The 23,582-nt window shown below is 39.2% G+C and overlaps 1 protein-coding gene across 3 annotated transcripts in view; it reads left to right on the forward strand.

Annotated features, from left to right (window-relative positions):
- ATP8A1 (ATPase phospholipid transporting 8A1) overlaps window positions 1-23,582 on the forward strand; it is a 233,779-nt gene that overhangs the window by 191,877 nt on the left and 18,320 nt on the right. For all 3 annotated transcript variants that reach the window (XM_007178756.3, XM_007178757.3, XM_007178755.3), the window contains 4 exons: window positions 1,077-1,155; window positions 6,197-6,258; window positions 8,461-8,517; window positions 9,466-9,573. In XM_007178756.3, coding sequence (XP_007178818.1) covers window positions 1,077-1,155; window positions 6,197-6,258; window positions 8,461-8,517; window positions 9,466-9,573 — 306 coding nt within the window. The remainder of the gene's footprint in view (window positions 1-1,076; window positions 1,156-6,196; window positions 6,259-8,460; window positions 8,518-9,465; window positions 9,574-23,582) is intronic.

Raw genomic sequence — 23,582 nt, forward strand, 5'->3', positions numbered from 1 at the left:
GGAAAAGTAGAACTAATTTTTCTTGCACCCACCTGTGCTTTCTGTCAAATAAAAACTTGCAGTAATGACATAGTGAGGAGAAGAGACAAAGGTTAATGAGTAACACAAGTTCAAATGTGTAATGTATTGGAGCGTAAATTGGATCATACAACCCGGTGTGGCTGGGTGAACTAACAAAGGAGGTTGAGATCACAGTGGAAAATTTTGGGAGGCAGGCAACTTAATTTCTGTTGTTTGAACAGCTTAAAACTGTTAATACATGCCTATTTTATTTAGCATAGGTTTTGTTTGCAAGAAGCAATTTTGAATGACAAAACTGCAACCATTCAAAGGGCCATAAGAGTTCTAAACAGTTTTTCTATAACTTAATCTTTCACATCCATGTTACAAAGAAAAGATCAGTGATACTTGCTATCTTGTTCTTAAAATACAATAGATGAGAAAGCAATAACAATTAAATGATGTTATAATTGTATGAAGTTTGATGTTGACAGGTGTTTAAAAATTATGAAAATCTTTTATTACTTCGGTCCTAGTGAAAATGCTTTGCTTTAAGGAATTATACAATTTAAGTGTTTACTTGCTATTTTTTTTGTGTGTGTGTATGTGTGTGGAGGGAGAGAGAGAGAGAGAATGCACTATATCCTTACCATTAAAAAGTTTACACTTTTATTGCACATGGAAAAGAGAAAGTAGGGATTTCACTAAATTACAATCTTTTCAAAAGTCTATTCTTCTGGAATTATGAAAATAGTCCCACTTAAAGAATTTCACGGTCTGCAGTTATTTGAAATTTTATTTTCTTTTTCAGGCAGAAATTTAAACTTTTAATACTTGGTTTTTAAGAAGTAGAAAAAATTTCAGTGAAGCTGAAAAAACATTTTGAGAAACATAAAAATAAATAAATGACCCATGAAGGTCTAAGAGGCAGAAAGTGTCTGTCAGTTCTATTAATTCACAGTGGTGGCCCGAGAGAAACACGTTTTGTGAATCTAGCTCACAGATAAAAAGAAAGGTCAGGGTTCACAGAGCTAGTTTATCGCAAATGGTTCTCATGGATTTTTGTTTTCCCTCAGGTTTTCTGGGTTCATTGTTTAAATGGCCTCTTCCACTCAGTTATTCTGTTTTGGTTTCCACTAAAAGCCCTTCAGTATGGTAAGTAGAAAGGATATGCATGCTAAGAGATGACTTTTTACTTGTTTAGAAAAATAATTCATTGTCAATATACGTTAAAAATTATAGCGGTGTTTCGTGTTATGGTATTTTTCCTTAACCTAAAATACATGCATCTAAACGTTGTACACACTTTAAAGATTTTTACTGTTCCTTTGGGAGCAAAGTGATTTAATATATGCAAAGCCTTTCTTCTCTACTTCTCATGTTTTCCAAACTTGCAGAGAGTTAAATTTTAGGGCTCTTTTTTTTCCTCTGTTGATGTACAGTTTGAAGACAATAGTGCTAATATTTTATGTGATCTATTTATTATACCTGTGAGACTTGTATCAACTCTTTATACTGAACCTAATAAGACATGCTAGTACTTTCAAGTAGTTGAGCCAGAGCTTTAAATGAGATTTTTAATATGTTTTTAAGTTCATCTTGGAGTGTACACTTTTCTCTGCTTGCTTTGAGGGGGTGATGTTATTCTGTCAGTTTTGAGAGATAGGCTTATGGTGAATTTCCTCTACACATAAAAATGATTAAGTAGCCACTTTAGAAAAGAGGTCCCTGGGACGCTTAAGCTGGTACTACTGTGTCCGGAGCAGAACCTGCCCTGAGATCCTGAGGAAGATGGCTGACCATTCAGCTCTCAAACTACAGTACTTCAAACATGACACGTCCACCCAAGGATCTTTGCGTCCTTTAGAGGTACTGTGTGTCCTTTAGAGGTACTGGCTGTCCTCTCAGCCTGTGAGTTAACGCTGGCCCATGAAATGCAGTGCCAGATGTTCTATCCCACCTACAGAGGGATCCTTGTAAAACATAAATCAGACCAGGTGCCTCCCTCCGCAAAACCCCACAGGCTCTATCACATTTAGAAAGAAATCCACAGCCCCAGCCTTGGCTAACCACACCCGGCTCTCCTTCTTCCCCAGCCAGCTTTCCCCCTCACCGCGCTCCAGCCCGCAGGCCGTTGTGCTCTTCCTCATCTTCACCAGATGTTCCAGCTGCTCTCTCCCTTCCGCCCCCCTCTCCCCGTCCTCCTGTATCCTCTTCATGGTGCTTGCCTATCGGGTGTGATATATTTGCTTTTTTTTTTTTTTTATAACTATCATTCTCCTCTGTTAGAATCAAAGCTCCAGAAGGGCAGGGAACTGTCCATTTAGTTCACTGTTGTTTTCGTAGTGCCTAGAGCAGTGCCTGGCTCACCGTCAGCACCCAGTCCATTGTGGAGAAGTTCATGAGAGCATGAGTGGGAGGGTGTGAGTGTCACAGAGAAGGCAGTACTTTCATGTCCTAGTCGGAGATTTTCATTTCATTCCTTTATTAACTACTCTGACAGTCCAACAGTGAATACTTCTCATTTTCTGGGCCATAGAAATAAGTGTGGTGAGAAAATCTAATTAAATATAAAATATTGACCCAGTGGGCCAGGAGAGTCACAGTGGCATTTTTTTTTAGATAAAATTTACATACCATAAAATTCACCCTTTTAAATTGTACAATTCAGTGGTTTCTAGTATATTCACAGAATTGTGCCAATGTCCCCACTTTCTGATGCCAGAACATTTTCATCACCCCATTCCCATGAGCAGTCACTCCTCATTTCCCCTGCCCCTCCCCCAGCCCCTGGCAACCACTGATTTTTGTCTCTGTGGGTTTGCCTATTCTGGACATTGCATATAAATGGGATCATAATATGTGACCTTAGTTCATACTTGTTGCGGCATGAATCAGTACTTGATTCCTTTTTATGGGTGAATAATATTTCATTTTGTGTATAGACCACATTTTGTTTATCCATTCATCAGTTGATGGACATTTGGATTGCCTTCACTTAGGGGAGCCATAGGGTGTTGAAATCTAGGGTACGATACAGAACTTTAGACAAGTTCTCCAGGTAGTTTATTTTCATAACGCAAAATCAATGTAGGTATGAAAAACTAGGAATGTCCCTCTATGAAACTGCTATTTTAGTGTTCTAAATCAGGAAAAAAAGAAACTTAATATCAAAAGTAGCTCAAACCAAGCGGCCTCCAAATCACCTTTTACCAATCCAAAACACTTCAGCAATGACAGGGTTTGAAAGGAATTCCTAAGTAATTCCAGCCCCAGAAGAGCAGATCCCGAGTCTCCCTTTGCATTTGCCTGGGGAACTGCCAAAGCCAGCCAGCCTCAGCAGAACCGGTTCACAAGGGGTGCTGTCTGAGGAACCCAAATCCAGCCAAATCCAGAGAACATGTGCTTTCTCTTCTTAAGAGATAATAACATATAGCATAAATTGTGTTTTAGCATTCTGCTTTTTTTGTCTTGTTTTTATTTTTACGTAAGGAGTTTTTGTTTTCTTTAGCTTTTGAAAGGATGAGGTACAGAAGAAATGGAAATAACTATGTAATGTATGGCTAAATATTCATTCATTCACTTGCTTCAGCGTTTCTCAAAACATGGTCACCTGAGAATACTCAAGACCTTTTCAGGTCCATGAATGAGGTCAAAATTTAATAGTTTCAAACTTTTTATATTATCAAGACATTATTTGTCTTTTTCATTGCTGATGCAAGAGGAATAGTGGGTAAAATTGCTGGTACCTTGACACAAACAGGGGTACAATTGTATTAGTAGTCATTCTTTACTGCCATGCACCCACGTTAAAAAAACAACCCCAAAAAGCTATTTCACTTAAGAATGCCCTTGAAGAAGCTGTAAACCTAATACTTTTATTAAATCCTGAAACTCGATACACATCTTATGAATATTCTGTGTGACAAAATGGGAAGTATGCGTAAAGCACTTCGGCTGCATACCAACATGCAGCAGCTTTATCAAGGTAGAGTGTCTTGGGGCTTGTTTGAGTTGTGAGCTGAGCCAGCTACTTCCATGAGGTTATAGAATCGTGCATAAGTAAAAGATCCATTCAAAATGCAAAATGGACCAATGGATTTTTTTTAAGGTTAGGTGTATTTTTTTTTATTGTAACATGGGTTTATAGCATTATGTAAGTTTTGTGTGTACAACAGTATATCTCTACTTCTATATGCACGACAGCATGCTTCCCACCAAAACAGTTTCAGATTCTACACTGCTACTAACCTTTAGGAAACTATCTCCACCACTGTAAGAAACTTCTTGAGTTTTAAAGTAGTATCAAGGAATAACCACAATTATTAGAAAAGATTACTGAAATACTTCTCTCCTTTATAACTCCATCTCTCTGTGAATTTGGATTTCCCTCATATATGTCAACCAAAACAATATGAGAATCCAGCTCTATTAACCCAGACATTAAAGAGATTGTAAAAATGTAAAACAGTGCCAATTTTCACACTAATTTTTTTGTTTGGGAGAATAGTTATGTTTCATAAAATCTGTTTTTATGTTACATATATAGGGTATATTACTGTTAGGTAAATCAATACAAATTTTTCAAATTTCTGTCTTAATTTCTAATTTGGTAAATATTGGTAGATATAAACCACATAAACAAAAGCTTTGAGGGATTCTTAATAATTTTTAAGAGTGTAAAGGGGTCCAGAGACCGGAAAGTGTTAGCACGAATAATTTACCTAAATCATCCAAATGCCAAATGCCTGATAAACGCAACAACAGGCTTTTAACTTTTTTCCTCGATTCGATTTTGAAATGAATCTCCAGCTTATGACAAACCAGTGATGACTAGAAGGTTTAGCTGGAGCCAACTACGATTATTTTTGATAACTTGCTTATATTGATTAAGGGACCTAACCAATGTGCCACATGGCAGAAGCATGGAAGTCCAGAAGTAATCACAAGATGCTTTCAGTTATTTTGTAGATTTGAGTTGGTTAATTTGGTTCTATGAAAGTTCACAGATTAATTGCAGACATTTATGTCTGTCCACAACATACCCACAAGACATGTTAGCACGTCAGATCCTGTGTCCTTCATCATGGGATACTCCATAGAGAAAGGTAGTCTCCTAGGTTTCTGGGCTGCCCCTTAAGCAGCCCTTCCTAGCTACTTTTATCTGAAAACCTTAGAGGGGAGGCAGGGCCACACTGTGGAGCATGGCTGGGTGCTTTATACATTTACCTTATTGTAACCTCAAAGCTCCTCCAAAGTAGGGAGTTTCACTCAATCTTTTAAGTGAAGAAACTGAATTCAATGGAGATTGATTATAAATAAACCAAGATGACACAACTTGTAACAGAACCTCGCCTGGTCTGTATGTCCAAAGCTCACCTGGCTCTCCTTGTTTCTTCATACCAGCACCATGCTCCATGTCTCCTCTCAGTTTACTCTAACATATTTTGTACTTCCGTATTAGGCTTTGAATAAATATTGTCAAATATGTGCATAAGTAAAATACTGTATGACACATACCATGGGTTTTTAATGTTTCAATGGTACCAATGATTAAATATGATTGTTATTTTTTAATTTTTTATTTGATTTTTTTAATCAGTAATAGTGATTTTGGTTTGTCAGTACCACTCCCTTCATCTAAAGCCATGTTTGTTAGTCATTGCTAGAAAAACAAAATACCTTTAGATGTACTCCTGAATTCAGCCAGATCCTCAAAGAGGCATGTGCCTGGAATTATATTGGTGCTCCCCAGCCCTCTGTAAGTTGCTTTTTTGGTCCAGTGCCAACAACTTTGAGAGATAGTAAGAAGACTCCCTAAAGCCCTCATCTATACTGTTAAAAAGTTCTGTATTAAGGGTTCAGAATGCCTTCTTTCTTACTGCCATAGCATTAAGCTCCACTTGAGCGATTTTTTTTTTTTTTTAATCTCACGAACCCTGAGAATTGGTTAACCAGTCCAGTTTCCTTCTTCATGTTGACTGTTGAAATTTGATTTTCATTTGTGACCCATGTTAAGCAACTTTATGAGACTTCATACAGTGTTTTGTTAAATTAGCCTCGTTTCTGGCTCCATTGTATGGCTCTTGGTTCCCCTTCTTTTGTTCAGCACTCCTAAATTGACTTGTGTTTGAAAGGATTCTGAAAGGACCTCAGTTATTTTCAGTTCTAGCAAGTCCCTCTTTTTTTCATGCAGGTACTGTATTTGGAAGTGGGAAAACCTCTGATTACCTGCTGTTGGGAAACTTCGTTTACACTGTGAGTGTGGAACATTTGCCTCGTTTGCATATAAAATTGAATTTTCATATGAGCTCGTTTTCAGATTTAAATGTGTGTATTTCTGGATTTAAGGGTTGTTTACACTTCCTCTTAAAAATGAAATGAGATGTTTTGACTGGTAAGAGATTATTTTATATTAGGGTATAAAAATGTCATTTAGGTTCACTGACTTTATAGGCCTTTGGTTGCTCTTATTTTCAATATTCCTTCTTTACGCGTATTGCCTCACTTACCCTTTTTCTCTTCCTTGTCCCTTCTTCCTCAGTTTTATTTTACTGCCCTTGTTCATATTTTTTTGCTTTCCTAAATTTATGGCAAATAGTACCATTCTACTTGGGTGTTTAACCAATAATTATTCTAGAACTTAATGAAAATAAAGTTGGGAGAGAAATCTCCACTCTTTTGGGACGTTTAACCCACGCAAGGCATGGACCTCGCTGTGTTAAGTCACTATGTCGAACACTTACGGAAGATGCACAGTTGAGTGTGAGCCGCACCCTGCCATTAAAGAGCCAAAAAAGGTTTTAAAACCATTTTTCCCTCTAAGGTCAAAAGCTCCACTTGGATGCAAATGCTCAAGGTCACACAGTTAGTCTCTAATAAAAGCTTACTCCAACCTTGAACTCTGAATTCTCCAGCCAGTGTCCTTTCCTCTCCATGGCCCCCAAGTGGGGGCAGTGTGCTGTCCTAAATACTAAGTGGCCATTGGTACGGCTGACTCGGTGGAAAAACTATAATACGATGTTTAAATAACTGAATAATAGGAAGTTAAAACCATTAAGTAACAGAGGGATTAAGGTTTTGGCAAATCGAGGATCTCCTTTCCATTGACCTCAATGAAGTAGTTAAAAAAAAAAAAAAAAAAAGGAAAAACACATTTCGGGGGCTAGTGGTTTGTTCTTGTACAACATGAGTGCAAAACAGAAATAATACTTGATGGACTAAGTTTAGAAATAAAGTAGATGGCATAGATGTCTACGAAGGACTTTAAAGTATCCAAGGCTTAAGAGAGAGTGTTTCTTTAACTTTGTGTCAAAAATCTCTCTTGTTTTAGAATTTTTTATATAGCTTAAATACTTAAATTTTAACGAGTTTTATTTCTACAGATATTTATCCTAAATTGCTATTAGATATCCCGCTGAGAAAGCTCAAATGCTTCACTTTGTCCTGCCTTTCTGATGCCACTGGAAAGCATCTAATACTGTGTACAAACCCTTGCAGTGCCCAAAAGTAGGACTGCGCCCTTGAAGCTCTCACCACTGATTACCAGTGCTAGGCAAGCGTCACACTTCCATCCCAGCAAACTACTGAAAGTGCCCCAAATTCCTTTGACTACTAACAGTATTTAATATTTTTGATTATAAATAGATAATAATAGATAATGCTGCAGTGCTAAGCACTGTTCTTGGTGTTTTACCTATAGAGTAGGTAAGCTTTATCAGTCCCAGTTTACAGATGAAGGAGCTGAGACACAGAGAGGTCAAGTAATTTGCCTTGTGCCTTATCAGAACAGTTAATAAACGTTGGAGTCTTGAGCACAAATAGTCTGACTCCAGGGCAATATAGTCTGACTCCATTTAGCCATTATGCTATCCTGTGGAAAACACAGGGCAGTTCTTTAAACCCGGGTCCCCCTACTTTAGAATTAGTAGCATGGGCACCAGTGACAATGGGTGTGTACAGCATGGAGATGGAACAGGCTCTTACATTCTACTCTGCAGGGCTTCAGGTAAGTAAAGTTACAGAGTAAGTGTTCAGATTTCTAAATATCCAGTTACATTACTTTTACAGTTTATCTTTAAAATTTAGAAAATGGAGGCTTTAAGTAGTACAGTTGATAAAAAAAAATAAAATTAAAGCAGGCTTGGAAACCCAAGATTACTACAGATGATCCTCCATCATTATTCATGAATTGCGCAAGAAGTAGGCAGGCCCGTGCTCAGAAGCTCATGGCTGGACTGTCAGCCACTGCAGGAGAGGAGAAGGCAGGGAAGGGAGTCGGGCATGTGATGCTGTAAATGGCACTCCCGACCGGTCGTGAGCATGACGTTCGGCCACCCAGCTAACTCACTTGTTTTCTTTGCTTGTTGGACGTACAAGTCAAGCTGTGAATCATCCACCAGTCCAATTTGATGAACCATCGTATTTATGAAATAAAATAACATTTCCCTTCTGTTTTAGTTTGTGGTCATAACTGTGTGTTTGAAAGCTGGATTGGAGACATCATATTGGACCTGGGTAAGAGAATCTTTAGTCACAACCGAGGAATATCACATTTACTTATGTGTTATCACTAATTTTTGTTGTTGTTTTTCGTTCTAACTACCTGTGTCCCTTTACCCTAGTTCCACAGGTTGTTAATTATAGTTGGGGGCGGGGGGGGGGGGGCGGGGAAGCAGTCAGAAATAGACTTGGGGGGAACTAGAGACTCTAGTGCGGAAACACGGAGTAAAACTTAAATAAGTTTATTTACCACAAGACTTCTCAAGAGCCCTTAATATATTGTTGGACATTGTAAATATCCCTGGAAGGGAGGAAGCCTTCAAACTCATTGACTAGGAATCTTTTCTTAGTAGAGTGTGTCGCAAGACTGGCAGAAAACTCATTGGAAAATGATTCTGAAGGCCAAAAATATCGGAGAAAGATTTGTCCTCAGACGTTTGTAGATATCCAGTCTGAATAAAACAAGTTCCATTTTAGATACGTTAGTATTGAAGTATATTCACATCCAGGTAGAGAGACCCACCCAATAAATAAAAAGAAAGTTAGATGCTCAAGGGAAAGATGGGCACAAGAAACTTGGATTTGACAGTTATCAACACAGAGATGAATAGTCACACAAGTGTCTTAGCATCTTTCAGTGAGAGCATGTGGAGCAAAAACTAAGGAGGCTTAAAGATGGTAGCGGATAAAAAAGATAAGAGTGACAGGTGAGACCCGCCAAAGCGGGTAGAGAAGGAACGGTTCTAAATGCCAGTGCCACCAGCATTTTAACCGGTGTGGAAGAGATGAGTGTTTAATGAAAGATCCAATTAAAACATGCAATTATTTAGTTAATAATTGCCATAGATAATATTTTATGGATGTAGTAAAGAAAATTAATAAGGAAATGTGTGAAAGCTTCGTCAGTGCGGGAGTCCTCCATCTACCTGAAAGTCCTTTGACTCAGATTCCCTTCCTTCACAGTTCAGCCACATAGCGATCTGGGGCAGCATCGCACTCTGGGTGGTGTTTTTTGGAATCTACTCAGCTCTGTGGCCTGCTGTCCCCATGGCCCCTGATATGTCAGGAGAGGTAATGTATCCTAATAACTCATGATCTAACAAACCCTAAAAATTGGTATTCATTAATGAGCCATAATTACTTGGCTTGGGTTTATATTAAAATCGTATTCGTCAATTTTAAAAACTATTTTTAAACTCCACAGCTGTGAGTATAAAAATGGAGAGAATATTTTAAACTTGGACGTTTTACTTAAATCTGACTTACCCTTTCGTAAGCATAGCTGGGTTAATAAAATGTGGTTGTCAGGAGCTTGAATCATGTTAAGAATATCCATATAGAGGATGCCATTTTAAAATTAGACCATCAATCCACACATACTTTTTGAACAAGAGATTTGGGAAAATGGTGAGCTTATGTCTTGGGACAGTCTGTCTTTTTTTTTTTTTTGTTATCTCTTATTCTAAAGAAAAGGCTACTGTCACTAGATTAAATGCACTTTTAGAGTTGTCTTAGTGACATCAGTTTGGTTTTCATTTTGAAAGAGTTAGGATATCTGACATTTCAGCCTTATCATGGTCCGCTTTCAATTCTGTCTGTCACTTTCTTGTTACACTGGTAGGAACTGAGTTATTAGGTGTTCGTGGGGGAGTGTCACAAGATCTCCTTTCGTTCAGAAGAGATTCCAGCAGTAGGAGGGTGTATGATTTCAATTGCAGGAAATTTGACATAAAATGTATAAAAGAAAATGTGGAAAACATTTCAGGATTTCCTGTGACCTCACAGTAACTTGCAAATCAAGGTAATGTGAGCTCCGTTACAGTACATTGTTTTCCTGCAGTCACAGGAAACCTTTCCAGGGGTTTCCATTATTTGTTTCCCTAAGTACTGCCTGAGTACCTTTCACTTTTGACAGTCTGGTTTATAGATCATGTTCATGAAATTTTATCTGACAGCATCCTGCTTTTTATAAATTAGCAGAATGCAGGCACATTAAAAAAAAATTTTTGTGGTTAAATTTATTAGAGAGAGGCATTACATACTATTACAGCAAAACCAGACATATCAAGGAGCATGTACTTCCTTCCACCCAAAGGGAAGGCTTCTTCTGAAACATGTACTGTGAACTTGAGAAAATTTACAGCATGTATCTTGAGGAGAACAGAGAGAAAGCTGTGAGTGAATCTTCTCCTTCCCTTGGTTTGAGTTCTTTTTTAGTGAAGAAATAAAATCAAAGACTGTGTATGTCTGCTGATGCCACTTGGAAACTCCAATTCTATTCTTTGTTTTTATTTGACGTGAGCTGTCCGATTCGACCTGCTTTTCCCCCAAGGTCAATTCTAACTTAATATCTTTTTCATTAGACCTCATTTTACCTCATGTCCGAATATTTTATTTTCAAAATGAGTGACACAAAAGATTTTGAAATCGAGATAGTTTGAGCAGCTGTAGCCAATCGCTTTGAAGACAAGAACAGAGTTTTTGACCACCTACTTCTAGGACAAGTGTGAAGTTTGACTGGCTTTTAGCCAACCAAATATAATTCTACCCTTGCCTGTAGAATTCCTGGTATTACCCAAACACAAAACTTAATATCATCTCTTGAGATTTGCGGTGATGCTGTGTTTAATTCAAAGTGAAATGGATGTCAGTACCCCATCACATTTCTGTTCACTTCATGTGCAGTGCAAAGTGCTAACAGGGCTTCTTTTTCTTGTTGTTTTATTGCTACTGATACTTTGAATATAATGTTTAAATAGCTGGTGCGCCATCAAAAATAGGAAGAATGGATTAATTCAGCTGTAGGCTTGGCTAGCTTGTCCAAAATGTAAATCTGTTTAATGTATTTAAAGAAAAGAATAATACTTTACATTTATGTAGTACTTACTGTTTGCAAAGCATCTTGGTATGCACGTGTGTGTAAATGAGCCTCACAACAACTGCAAAAAAGGAAGATAACAAGAACGCCACTCACATTCCCAAGGAGAGATAGTCTACGTTTACTGTTTCCTAGGCATTAGGGTTTTAGGACCCAAAAATGTTGTGGCAGTACTCAATTTTTGAACATTTTTATTGTGCATAGTCACTAGTTCTATTACAATCCAGTTAATTTCAGAAAGAAGTAACTACCCTTAGATTTACACTTTTTAATCTTAAAATTCTATTTTTCAGTCAAGAATATAGCCAAATACATATATGTGAAACATTAATTTATGTGCCAATAGTTATATCTGTATGTGTGTGTATATATATATATATATGTATATATATAATTGGCCAACCATCCTGAATAAAACTTACCTGTTCATCTGTTAACTTTCATAGCAATATACTATTATATTTTACATATATATTATTATATATTACATGTAGTAATATAGTGTTGTAAATAACACCAGGATAAGTACAAATATAAGCATTCCTGGACCTGACATGTTTTACGTAATCCGTGTAATGAAACACAGCACAAGGCATCCCCCAGAACATAACGCTATTCCAAAGCATTCCTGGTGTGGTGAAGGCAACTTTCTGTCACCACCACCAGGGTCATGAGTGTCTAATCCAAGGACCATACCCCTAGGACTCCAGTTTTTTCCTGTATTGGTTTGGCAGCAGTTCCTTCCAAAACTAAATAATTAAATATGTCTGTATGTTTGGGTTGTCTAAAGGCGTAATAAGGGCGCCCAGCTTAGTACAGCATTAATAGAGATGGGTAGGCAAGACCGAAAATAGCAGCCCCATTCCCCCCATCCTGGTTCAGGTGATATTTTGGAGGATGAGGTACTGTGTGGTTTTAAAAGGCATTGACACAATAGAGAAGTTCTTCAAAAAGACAACCAAGATCTGGGAAAAATAACACCCAGAATACCTGAGGTATATTGAACACTTTAAATACTTTATGTGCATTCATTCAATCGATTTAACAATTATTTGTTGAGATTCTTCTGTGGATCAGGCACTGTGGATTCATTAGTGAATAAATACACAAAAATCCATGAACTTCTCAACTTTCTACTGGAAGGAGACAGGCAAATAAAATAATTAAGTGAAATATATAGACCGATGTAAGTGCTGTAGAGAACACAGCAGGCAAGAGAAACCGAGAACCATGATTTCCATTGTTTCCCATAGCGCCTTGTGGCTTTTACTCCTGGTCAAATAAAGAGCTCTTGGAGGGGCTTGAGAGAGGGGTGTCATGATCTGACTTATGTTTTCACAGCAGCACTATGACTGCTGTGTTATGAACCACTTAGGAGATTATTGCAGTAACCCAGGCCAGAGGTAAGGGTGGCTTGGGCCAGGAGGGCGGCAGTGGTGAAAGTGGTCAGAGTCTGAATCTAGACTGAAGGTAGCATTAATAGGATTTGCTGATGGATTGGACGTGAGGAGTGAGAGGAAAAGAAGTCAAGGTGGATGCCATCGTGTTGGCCGTGACCTTCAGGACGTGCTCATCCTCAGCGCACTGGATCCTCCCAGCAAACTTGTTACCATACCTGTTTTACAGGTGAAAAAACAGAGGCATAGAGAAGTTAAGTACCTCATCTGGTACCCCACTGGTACTAAGTGATGGAGGTACGCTTTGACTTAGCTGTGTGGTCCCAGGGTCAGCTACCTTATACACTGCCCGGTGCTCCTCTGATCATAGTTGTTCAAAGGACTCTGCGGTGTATCATCTGGAAATGAGAAGTCTGAAGGGACTGCCCCTCGTTGCAGGTATTTCAAGGATTTGTGTGGACGAGGGAATCTCTGTTTTCTTTTTCCTGACAGCACTGGTTCCCCCACGTCCCTTCCCCCTGTGGACGTGTCGGTGGTCCTGGTCTCCCTCCCTCCTTCCTCCTCTGCACCCTAGCCGCTGTGCCAGAATGCTCACCCTCCTCCTCACGTGTCCACTGCCCCTTCGTGTCTTTACTGGTTGCTCTGACATAATGGTGTCAGGCTCCCAGTGCCCCATAAATGTTAAGTAAAGGATCGTGAAGTAAGTTTGTTTTCCTTGCTTGTTGTTGTTGTTGTTGTTTTTAACATCTTTATTGGAGTATAATTGCTTTACAATGGTGTGTTAGTTGCTGCTGTATAACAAAGTGAATCAGGTATACGTATACATATATCCCCATATCCCCTCCCTCTTGCGTCTCCCTCCCTCCCTATCCCACCCCTCTAGGTGGTCACAAAGCACCAAGCTGATCTCCCTGTGCTATGGGGCTGCTTCCCACTAGCTATCGATTTTACATGTGGTAGCGTATATGTGTCCATGCCACTCTTTCACTTCATCCCAGCTTACCCTTCCCCCTCCCCGTGTCCTCAAGTCCATTCTCTACGTCTGCGGCTTGTTTTGCACAAACACATGAGAAATGATAGAGTAGAGGTGACATAGAGGCAGAGTTCAGCTCAGATAAGAACATCTTGCTAACATCCAGAGATTTCCACAACGTGGCGCTTTCCAGCAGCAGAACAGAATGCTGGTCTCATGTAACCAGCCCCAGTATCTGGCAGTAGTGCTACTCAGCAGAGCCTTGCTCATCTGCACCTGTGAAGTTGCTTCCAACTCCTAGGATTCAGATTTTCTGTGGACTTCTCTTCACTGTGTTCTCTCCAGAGGAGTATCTTAAATGTTGAAGGGCACAGACTATTCTGCTCTAGTTAATGTTAACTGGAACTCAGGGTGCAAATTATACACAAGTTAGGCAACTTACAGGTACGGATCTCATGCTTCTATATTCAGCTCGGACACATATTCATACATAGATCAGGATTTTACAGTCATTTCCAATTTATGTCCTTGATTTGTCTTTGTAGCCCCCATCTGAAGACAGAGCCATTTCTCTCAATATGTTGAAAGAAAATCCTTGCTCACCACGAGGGGGAGGGAAGGGAATATTTATTGTGCACCAGGCATTCTTTGTTTCATTTAAACCCATATCACAAACCTTTGTGATAAGCAGAGCAATAGCAGGTGACCCAGAGAATTCATCCCAGGTTTTCTTCTCAAATCCCATTGGTTGCTCTCACATCTTGAGTAACTAAATACCTTCTCTTCAGGGCCCATTCCTGTTCCTTTCTCTCAGATGGGAATGCTTTCTTTTCTCCTTGCAGCCATTTTCCTTGCATTCCATTTATTTCCCTGATTTATCTGCTATTTCCCAGGATACTCAGGGCCGTGATCAATTTCCCTCAGTTAGCCAGATATAAAAGCATTCCCGTCTCTTCTTAATAGTGCCAAGATTTTTAATTCTGTCTTCTCAACACCCACCTAACTCCCTCAACACACTTATAGAAATTCTGCCTCACTTTGTTGTATCCTGGCCTCTCATGTCCTCTTAATAGCAATATCAGTATATGTAATACCCAGCTCATTTTTTTTAAAAATGTGTATATATATATATATATATATATATATATATATATATATATATATATATATATATATATATATATATATATATATATCTCTGGAAACCCGGAAGGCACAAGCCGAGTGGCTGGTTGTAAGATCCCGGCTTAAACGGGAGTACCTGCTTCAGTACAATGACCCCAACTGTCATGGGGTCATTGAAGATCCTGCCTTGAGCCGTTGGACCTATGCAAGATCAGCAAATATCTATCCCAGTTTCAGACCCACTCCCGAGAGCTCCTCACTTTTAGGAGCTCTGTTTGGAATTGGGCCCCTCTTCTTCTGGTATTATGTTTTCAAAACCGACAGAGATAGGAAAGAAAAACTTATCCGGAAAGGAAAATTGGATCAAACAATTAACATCTCATATTAAGTCTGGCAATGATGACTATGAAATTGAAAACCCCATCATCCCACATCATCAGAGAATGTACAGTTGCCACTCAGATGATAGCAGGGCCTCATTTACTGAGGGTCAGTCACTGTCATAAGTACTTTTCATGTCTTCAGTCATTTAACACTGAGCATTTAACACAACACTGTGAAGTAGTTCCTATTACGCATTTCACTGACACAGAGTGGTTAAATAATTTTCCCAAGGTCACACAGCTTGTAAGTATCTGAGCTGCTGTTGGAACCCAGCCAGTCTTTTCCCTTAACCACCATACACACTGTTCTCTGTCGTTTTTTTTTTTTTTTTTTTTTTTTTTTTTTTTTTTTAAGAGGCTGTGAAGGTAGACTAGAGTCAGCAAGTTTGGATTTTTTTTTTTTTTTAAAGGATTTTCTTATTTATTTATTTATTTATTTATTTATTTTTGGCTGTGTTGGGTCTTCGGTTCGTGCGAGGGCTTTCTCCAGTTGCGGCAAGCGGGGGCCACTCTTCATCGCGGTGCGGGGACCGCTCTTCATCGCGGTGCGCGGGCCTTTCTCTATCGCGGCCCCTCCCGTCGCGGGGCACAGGCTCCAGACGCGCAGGCTCAGCAATTGTGGCTCACGGGCCCAGCTGCTCCGTGGCATGCGGGATCCTCCCAGACCAGGGCTCGAACCCGTGTCCCCTGCATTAGCAGGCAGACTCTCAACCACTGCGCCACCAGGGAAGCCCCTCTCTGTCGTTTTTACATTTCTTCTCTCACCTTTTCATTCCTCTGCATTTTTCTCTCAGCCTTATCAACTTTGAAGGTATGAATTCCTTTTAGTGTCAGTGCCCCAATCTAAGTACTTATTTCCATCTGGTTGGTAAACTAAGCCATCCGTTATCTGCATGTAATATTTCCATCTTCAGCTGTGCTCAGCTGCCTGTATCACTGATCAGGCATCGTTTCTTTCCCCCTTCCTTCAGCACATTCTGCATGCCTGAAGTTACCAGAAATCCATCCCCCAGATATCTGAGCGTTTAGGGCAGACTGCAGTCTCTCCAGACGCAGCCAGGGAGGGCTGTTCTCAGTTGGTGGGCAGGGTGTTGCCATTTGGGAAACATTCCTTCCTGTAGTTTTGTTTCCACTACAGTAATTCTACATCTCTGCCCCTAATAATGATTCAAATGATAATGATTAACAAGTATCCCAGTACCACAAATGACTGAACTATTTAACAATTAAAAAAGAATTATGACATCAGGGTAGGGGGAGAGTGGATTCTACAAAGGTGGAAAATGCGACAATAAGAAATTATTTAGGAAAGGCAAATAAAAAGAAAAGAGCGTGACAAGCTTGACTGCAACTTTAAATTTGTCTCTGTCTTCCTTTCCTCTCACAAATATGGTTGTGATTTAAGAGAAGGCCTTTTTTTTTTTTTCAGACCTGACTTGTATTTTTTCACACCAGTACCACAATTTATGGGGCAAGGTAGGCCCTGGGGAGAAGTGCTATGTTATATAAACATGTGCTGGCCTGCTTTTTCGACTTGTCTAGATGATGTTACTGGGTATTTTTTGACTTTCCAGAAGAAAATATTTTAGGCACTATGATTAGTATACCAGATTACAAAGTGAAAAACAAGCTACATCAAGGATCATTTCATATCACGATTAATACCAGAAGCTTAGTATCGGCAGAACTTTTCAATGTATCGCGGCGTTGCAGACACACACTGTAAAGTCTTCCCAAGCGCATCTGGTTCTGCTCTCCCTGGCCTGAGGGATCTATAAAACTACTGAAGGAAATTGAAGTTAAGGAACGAGCATGTGTTTTACAGAATTTCAGATCTCTTGATTGAGGTTAGTAAAGTCTCTCTGAAAAACAATAAAAATCTTTGTTGAACCCTTTAGTGTCACCCCTGTAGGAAAGGTATTAATAAACCACATTAGTGATATGATTTTCCTAAGTTGTGCTGTTGCCCATTTTACCAGCATAATGAATTACTTTGCATATGAGGAATTTCCTGGTTTAAAATAGTCCTTATTCATCTCTCAGCTTTTAATTACCTAGATAGCATGTAATAATTTATTGGTCACAAGACCAGGCCTTGTGGGTAGGGTGGAGCAGTGTTATGATATGAAGGAGTTTCATGCAAGATTACTGGCTTTAGCCAAGTAGCCTGGAGGGAACAAGAACCCTAAACTCTGTCAGATGCTCTTCAATGAGCCAACAGTTGGGATCCCATCCAGTAAAACATGCCATTGGTCCAGGCCCTGACAGTGAATGAGACAGGCAGACCATCACGGGTCTTAAAGAAGCTGGCTGCATAGCCACTTCCAAGCCCATTTTGTAAAGAGAAGCCTTGTAGAAACGCTGAGAAGCAAAGAGAGACGTGGATGTGACAAATGTAATGGCAAATCAGGACACTGGCACACATTTTAAAGTTAGAGCTCTCTTTAGAGTCACTGTGAGAGCTGGCATCGCTTTTTGTAGACACAGCACCCTTTCCTACAATACAGAGCAAATAATATGAGTCTCTAGTGTACGTGTGTTACAGGCTCTCTGTTAGGCAGTGGAGGATGCAGAGGTGAACAGAACTGGTCATTTCCCTTAAGGATCTCATTTTTTTATTGATGGGCTGTTGACGTCATAAATGTGGGGGATGACGTGGTGCACCCCAAGTGCCATGACAGTGAGCAGGGCATGGAAAGCGGAGCAAAGCTGCTCTAAGTACGGCAGAACCTTGGCTGTTCTCTGGAGTCAGTGCATTCTCGCGTTCATTCATTCCGTAATTATTTATTGAGTGCTTAATCGGTTCTAGGCACTGTGTCAAGGTAATGGGTTAATTAGACAAGATACCCATTAGCGTTCAGGTTGAGAGGAGCAAGGAGGGAGAGGGAGAAACAGTCACTAAGTTGGTTAACAAATGACTAGATGTTGAACGACTAAAGATAATTTCGCAAAGTGATAGGAAGAAAACAGGATGATATAGTAAGGGACAGGACTATAATGGCCGCTCCAGGAAGGTGTTTTTGGAGAACAGATGATTAATCGGAAGCTCAAATGATGTGGAGATACCTTCATGTGAAGAAGAACATTTTAGGGCTGAAGGAACAGCCCGTGCCCAAGCTCTGAGGCAGGAATGAGCCTGGTAGATTCAAAGACTAAAATGTCAGTGTAGCTGGAGCAGAGAGAGTGGGAAAGAGCCCTATGAGATGGAGCCAGTGAGATATGCAGAAAGCATATCACCCCTCTAAGCTCAGCACTCTGGCTCATAAGACCAGTACAGCTTGTTTTTGAGTTGCATGCCAGGGAGCAATCAAAAATGCTCATAAAAGAAACCATGAATGTCACTGTGCCATCTACTTCAATAAAGCTCATAATTGGACACAATTCTTGCATTCCATGATATAGTAAGGAAAAGAGATCGTCAGTGAGGTCAAAAGCCGCTTGGTTCCAAGTTATCACTAAGGCTCCCTAGCATGTATCATACAAAGCAAGTTATTTTATGGCATATTTTTTTTATGTTAAAAAAAGAAGTAACTGTGGATTAGACAAGATAGAAACATTTCTCTCTCATATGAAAAAAAGTCCAATGGTGTCAGGTAGTTCCGGACTGGTATGGCAGCTGCACAGTCATCCAGGACCAGATTTCTTCTGTCTTGCTGCACTGTCAACTTTCATGTCCTTCTTCATAGTCCAGAATGGCTGCTTAAGCTCTAGCCATTTTATCAACATTCCAGCCAACAAGAACAGAAAGAAGGATTAACCCTTTCTCTTTGAAGTTCTTTCCTAGACATTGCCCACCACATTTCCTCTTAGCTCTCATTAGCCAAAAGCTAGTCACATGGCCATACCTAGCTGCAATAAGAGAGCCAGAGGAACATAGTCTGAGCTAGAGGAGAAGGTGTTCAGCCAAGATTCAAGTTGGTTGCATCTAAGAAGGGGAGAGGAGACATATTGGGAGGAAACTAGAAGTCTCTGCCATGAAAGTCAATAAATTTTCTACATAAGCCGTATGTTAGTTTTTTTTTTAACATCTTTATTGGAGTATAATTCCTTTACAATGTTGTGTTAGTTTCTGCCATACAATGAAGTGAATCAGCTATATGTGGCACATATATACAATGGAATATTACTCAGCCATATATTAGCTTTTATATGTCTTTCCATAGGTAAATGGTTTTTGAAGTTTTGAGTTTTTAAAATATAATTTCCTAAAACAGAGGGTAATTAGATGATGGAATGGAGGTGTTAGTTAATATTACGGTGGTAATCATTTTGCAATATATAAATATATCAAATCAACACATTGCACACCTTAAACTTATGTAATGTTATACATCAATTATATCTCAGTAAAGCAGGAAAGTAAATTTTTTAAAGGAAAAAACTTCCTACAATCTGAAATATAGGTCATTATGTTTCACAGATTGAATTACTAGTAATCAAAGAATTGATGCTTTATGAGATGGTTTTTAAGAAGATAAAATACAGAGCCATCACAGAATTATAAAAACTTGTAAGAATGATATAACAAGTAAACATATTGAGCATTGAGATAAGGTGCCCTATCTTATACAACTTCTCTAGTAACATCAGAACATTTTAAAATTATAATTCTCATAATAAAAAGAATAGTTTGTTACTAATTTTGTCCTCATTTTTCTGGTACTTTTAAGTTTTTTAAATAGCACAATAAAGATTAAAATAAAGCAAAGCAAAACAAATTCTGTTCTTAATTACTTTTACTATTCTGGGAACTATATCCCTAGAAAATAAAGTTTCAGAGCCATACATTTTCTAGTGCTCTTGATTCCTTTTTAGAAGGACTATTTTGCATGTTCAATTCTCAGTATATATTGATACACAGTCAAATTTTACTTTAAGAAAAAAAGTTAGCTTCTGATTGATCTAGGTCCCAACTAGCTCTTCCTCCTTTTCCTCTGAACATCTTTTTTAATCATTTATTTCCAGAGGGTGGAGATGCAAAGGTTGTTCTTTGCATCATTCAACTAGATTGAATATTGGTTCTTAGTCCCACAGGGTGATCACGTCTCCTTCATCTCCTCACCACCACCCAGGAATATCCAAGGGGGAAAAAAGTACATAAACGCTGTGAACTGGCATCTGATTTGCATATTTTCTAAGATTTTCTTTGTTTGGAACAATTTGCATATTTTCTAAGACTTTTGTTTGTTTGTTTGGGATAATCCAAGCCAAGGGTTTTCTTTGTCTCTGAGTAATCAAGAGCTTCTGGTATAATTGCAAACATATTGGGGTTTATCCGAAACACCCTTCTCCTTAGTTATTTTCTGCGTGTTCTGCTCTATCTATTTTTATGGAGAAAGTAATAATTCATCCCATATAAGAGTCCAATTTAGCTCAATTCAACTGAGATTTATGGAGTGCCTTGTGTCAGGACCTATACTGGGTGTCAGTGGATCAAAAGTTGAAAAAAGAGAGTCCTTCTGAGGAGCTTGAGTCGTGAGTAAACCAACAGATCAACAGATCATTAGAATGTAAGAGCTAGTTATTATGGTCAGGACTCGCAGGGGCTAGCAGAGGAGAGGGCACTCGACCCCCAGGCTACAGTTCGGAGAGTTTAGAAAGGTTTCTTGGTACTGCTGTTCCCCACACTGTGCAGGAAGTCAAGAGAAAGAAGGGCCTTCCAGCTAGAGAGCAGCCCAAGCAAAGAGGGAAGTTGGGGTTCCTGAGGGAGCTGGAACTGAAAAGGGTAGCAAAGACCAGGTCACAGAAAGTTACCCGAATGTATTTACATCATTACATTGAGCCGTGGCAGATTGCAATTCCTTATGAAATACATAGTATTCCAGAAGGTACCTGAGGCCATAGAATACTAGAATACAGATTCAGGTCAGAGGACATGATATATAAATGGTAGTAATAAGCTCGTGAGTGATGAAGAACATTTTTTATATTTTGGCATGAATATGTATCACATAATATAATTGAAAATTTGCAAGAATTCTGTTGAGCTAAAATAAGACATCAAAGACCTTTCTCAGTGATAAACTCCAGACCATAGAACTTGGCATGGGTATTCCTCTGTCTTTGGGTTTTATCCAAGGGACGTTTTGAGCCTCACTACCCAAGATGTGCAGCCACTGAAGACTTTCAGTGGAAGTTCACCTCTTCAAGCCAAAGTTCACATGAGCTTGAAATTTGTCTCTGGTTAAAGTGCAGAGTGCAAAGTTCACCACTTAGTGTTGACCCAGTGATGCTTCTGTACCTCTGAGTTCAACTCCATGCCCAGGAACCATAACGAATTCAGACAGAAAGGGTTAAGTTTCTGAGAAAGGCTCCCACAACTTGGAAATCTCTGTCACACCATGGTGTTTCCCAGGCTTTGGTCACAAAGACACTTTAAGAAACCTTTGCAAGTTTACATTCAAATAACACAGTAATATATTATCTGAAAGCAGAGTTGATTTTGATCAGCTGATGTCGTTTCCATACATCAGTGGCAGTGTTGCCAGGAGAAGCCACAATTTCGATGCAGTTACAAGCATTCTGTGTATATAACATTGATATTTTGCCATTAAAATATAGATGTTAACCTTGTGGATTTCAGCTTTCAGGGTACTAAAGAGTATCATTGTATCTCAGGCTCAGTGAGTCAGCTCCCCCAGTCCCCTGAGAAAGGGAGCTGGAGGAGAAGATACCATATGGGTAACTGTGGTTGGATGAGATGGGACTGAAAGTGAAATACAGCAAGAGAGTCTACCTTTTCCAAAGAAACATTCAGCTGATATAGCAGAGATGAAGCATTGAGGAGCACTAGGGAGGGAAGAGCCACAACTTGGTGGGAAAGATCCAGAAAGTTTGTATGAAAAGAAACAATACCTGCATACCTGAAGTTGAGCACTGATTTTTTTTTTCTTTTGATGAAAATGATTTCATGAAGAAGATGCTTCCAGAGGAGACCAAAAGGGTTAACTGAAACAGGAGGAAGCAAGAGAAGTTAAATGATCTCATAACTTGGTAGATGGCTCTGAAACAAAAGAAAAGTGGGAGTTGTGGGTTCTGAGGGTCACAAAACTACATCACAGTACAGATCATCTCTGAAGAGTTGCCCTACCAGGATGTTTCAAAGAAGCCAGAGCCAGAAAGAACAATTAAACTCGAATTTAGTTAAACTCTTGGACACCACACCCAACCAAATCCTAAGAAGCACATAATAGGATATACAAGCTATATGTAATATAAGCTTTTGGAGTTTTCTCCAAAACTTGCTAACTCCCTTGGAAAAGCCCTAAATCTCAAAGATAAATAGCCCTCCTACCCAAAAAATTTGAAAGGTCTCATTCACAACAACAAGGAGAGATTTTAGCCAGATGTGTGTATGGTTAATGGGAAAAAAAACTGGAAAATTTGACAAAAATGAGAGAATATTTTTTAAACGAGTTGAATAAATAAACATACCATGTCTCTGAATAAGAGGATCACTATTAAATCATCACTTCTTTCCATTAGAGAACTGTTTGGGGGAAAAGAAAAAAAAATACATCTTCTCCTTGTGATTGTGATCTAACCTAGGAAAATAATTCTAAGTGCAGAAAAAGGTTAGAGTTTGACTGAAACGGGCAGCTTTATTATAACTGTTTAGTTGTACTGTCCAATGTCCATGGTGACAAACATGTGTCCACACACAGTATTTCCCTAAATTCTTATTCTTCACTTTCTGATTCAGCTGGTGAACCGGGAGTAGGAAATGGGTCATAGACAATGCACCCTCCCTCGTCTGGCTAGCTGTAGCCTTGGCCTCTTCCTCTGAATACCTCCCACATCAGTAAAAATTGATGTTTTTGCTTTTTAAATAAAATTCATAATAAAAAGTTTTCAATTATATGATTAACTTACAGTCATTAAATAAACTTCTGCAAAAAGAGGGAAAAAAACAACAGCTTCACTACCCAAAAGTAATCCCTGTAAACATATGAGTCCAGTCTTTTTCTACCCTTAATTTGTGTGCTTATCTTTGATTAGATAATTTATTCTTTTGACAAATATATATCAAAGGACTAGTCTAGGTTCTGGAGATACAGCAGTGAACAAAAGAGAAAAGGCCTGCCCTCGGGAGCGTATATTCTTGAGAAGAAAGAAAAACAAAAGTGTATTCTAGAGCGTGCGGATGGTAAGTGCTGTGGAGAACTGTAGTGCAGGAGAAAGGCTAGAAAGTACTGCAGTGGCGGTGTGGTGCTGCTTTAGGTGCAGTGGCCGTGGGAGATCACTGCAAAGATGACCTTCGAGCAGAGACCGGAAGTGGGGTGAGCAGGCCCTGAGGCTGCCTGCAGGAAGAGAATTGCAGGCAG

Source organism: Balaenoptera acutorostrata, chromosome 5 (assembly GCF_949987535.1).
Source record: "Balaenoptera acutorostrata chromosome 5, mBalAcu1.1, whole genome shotgun sequence".
Lineage (NCBI taxonomy): Eukaryota > Metazoa > Chordata > Mammalia > Artiodactyla > Balaenopteridae > Balaenoptera > Balaenoptera acutorostrata.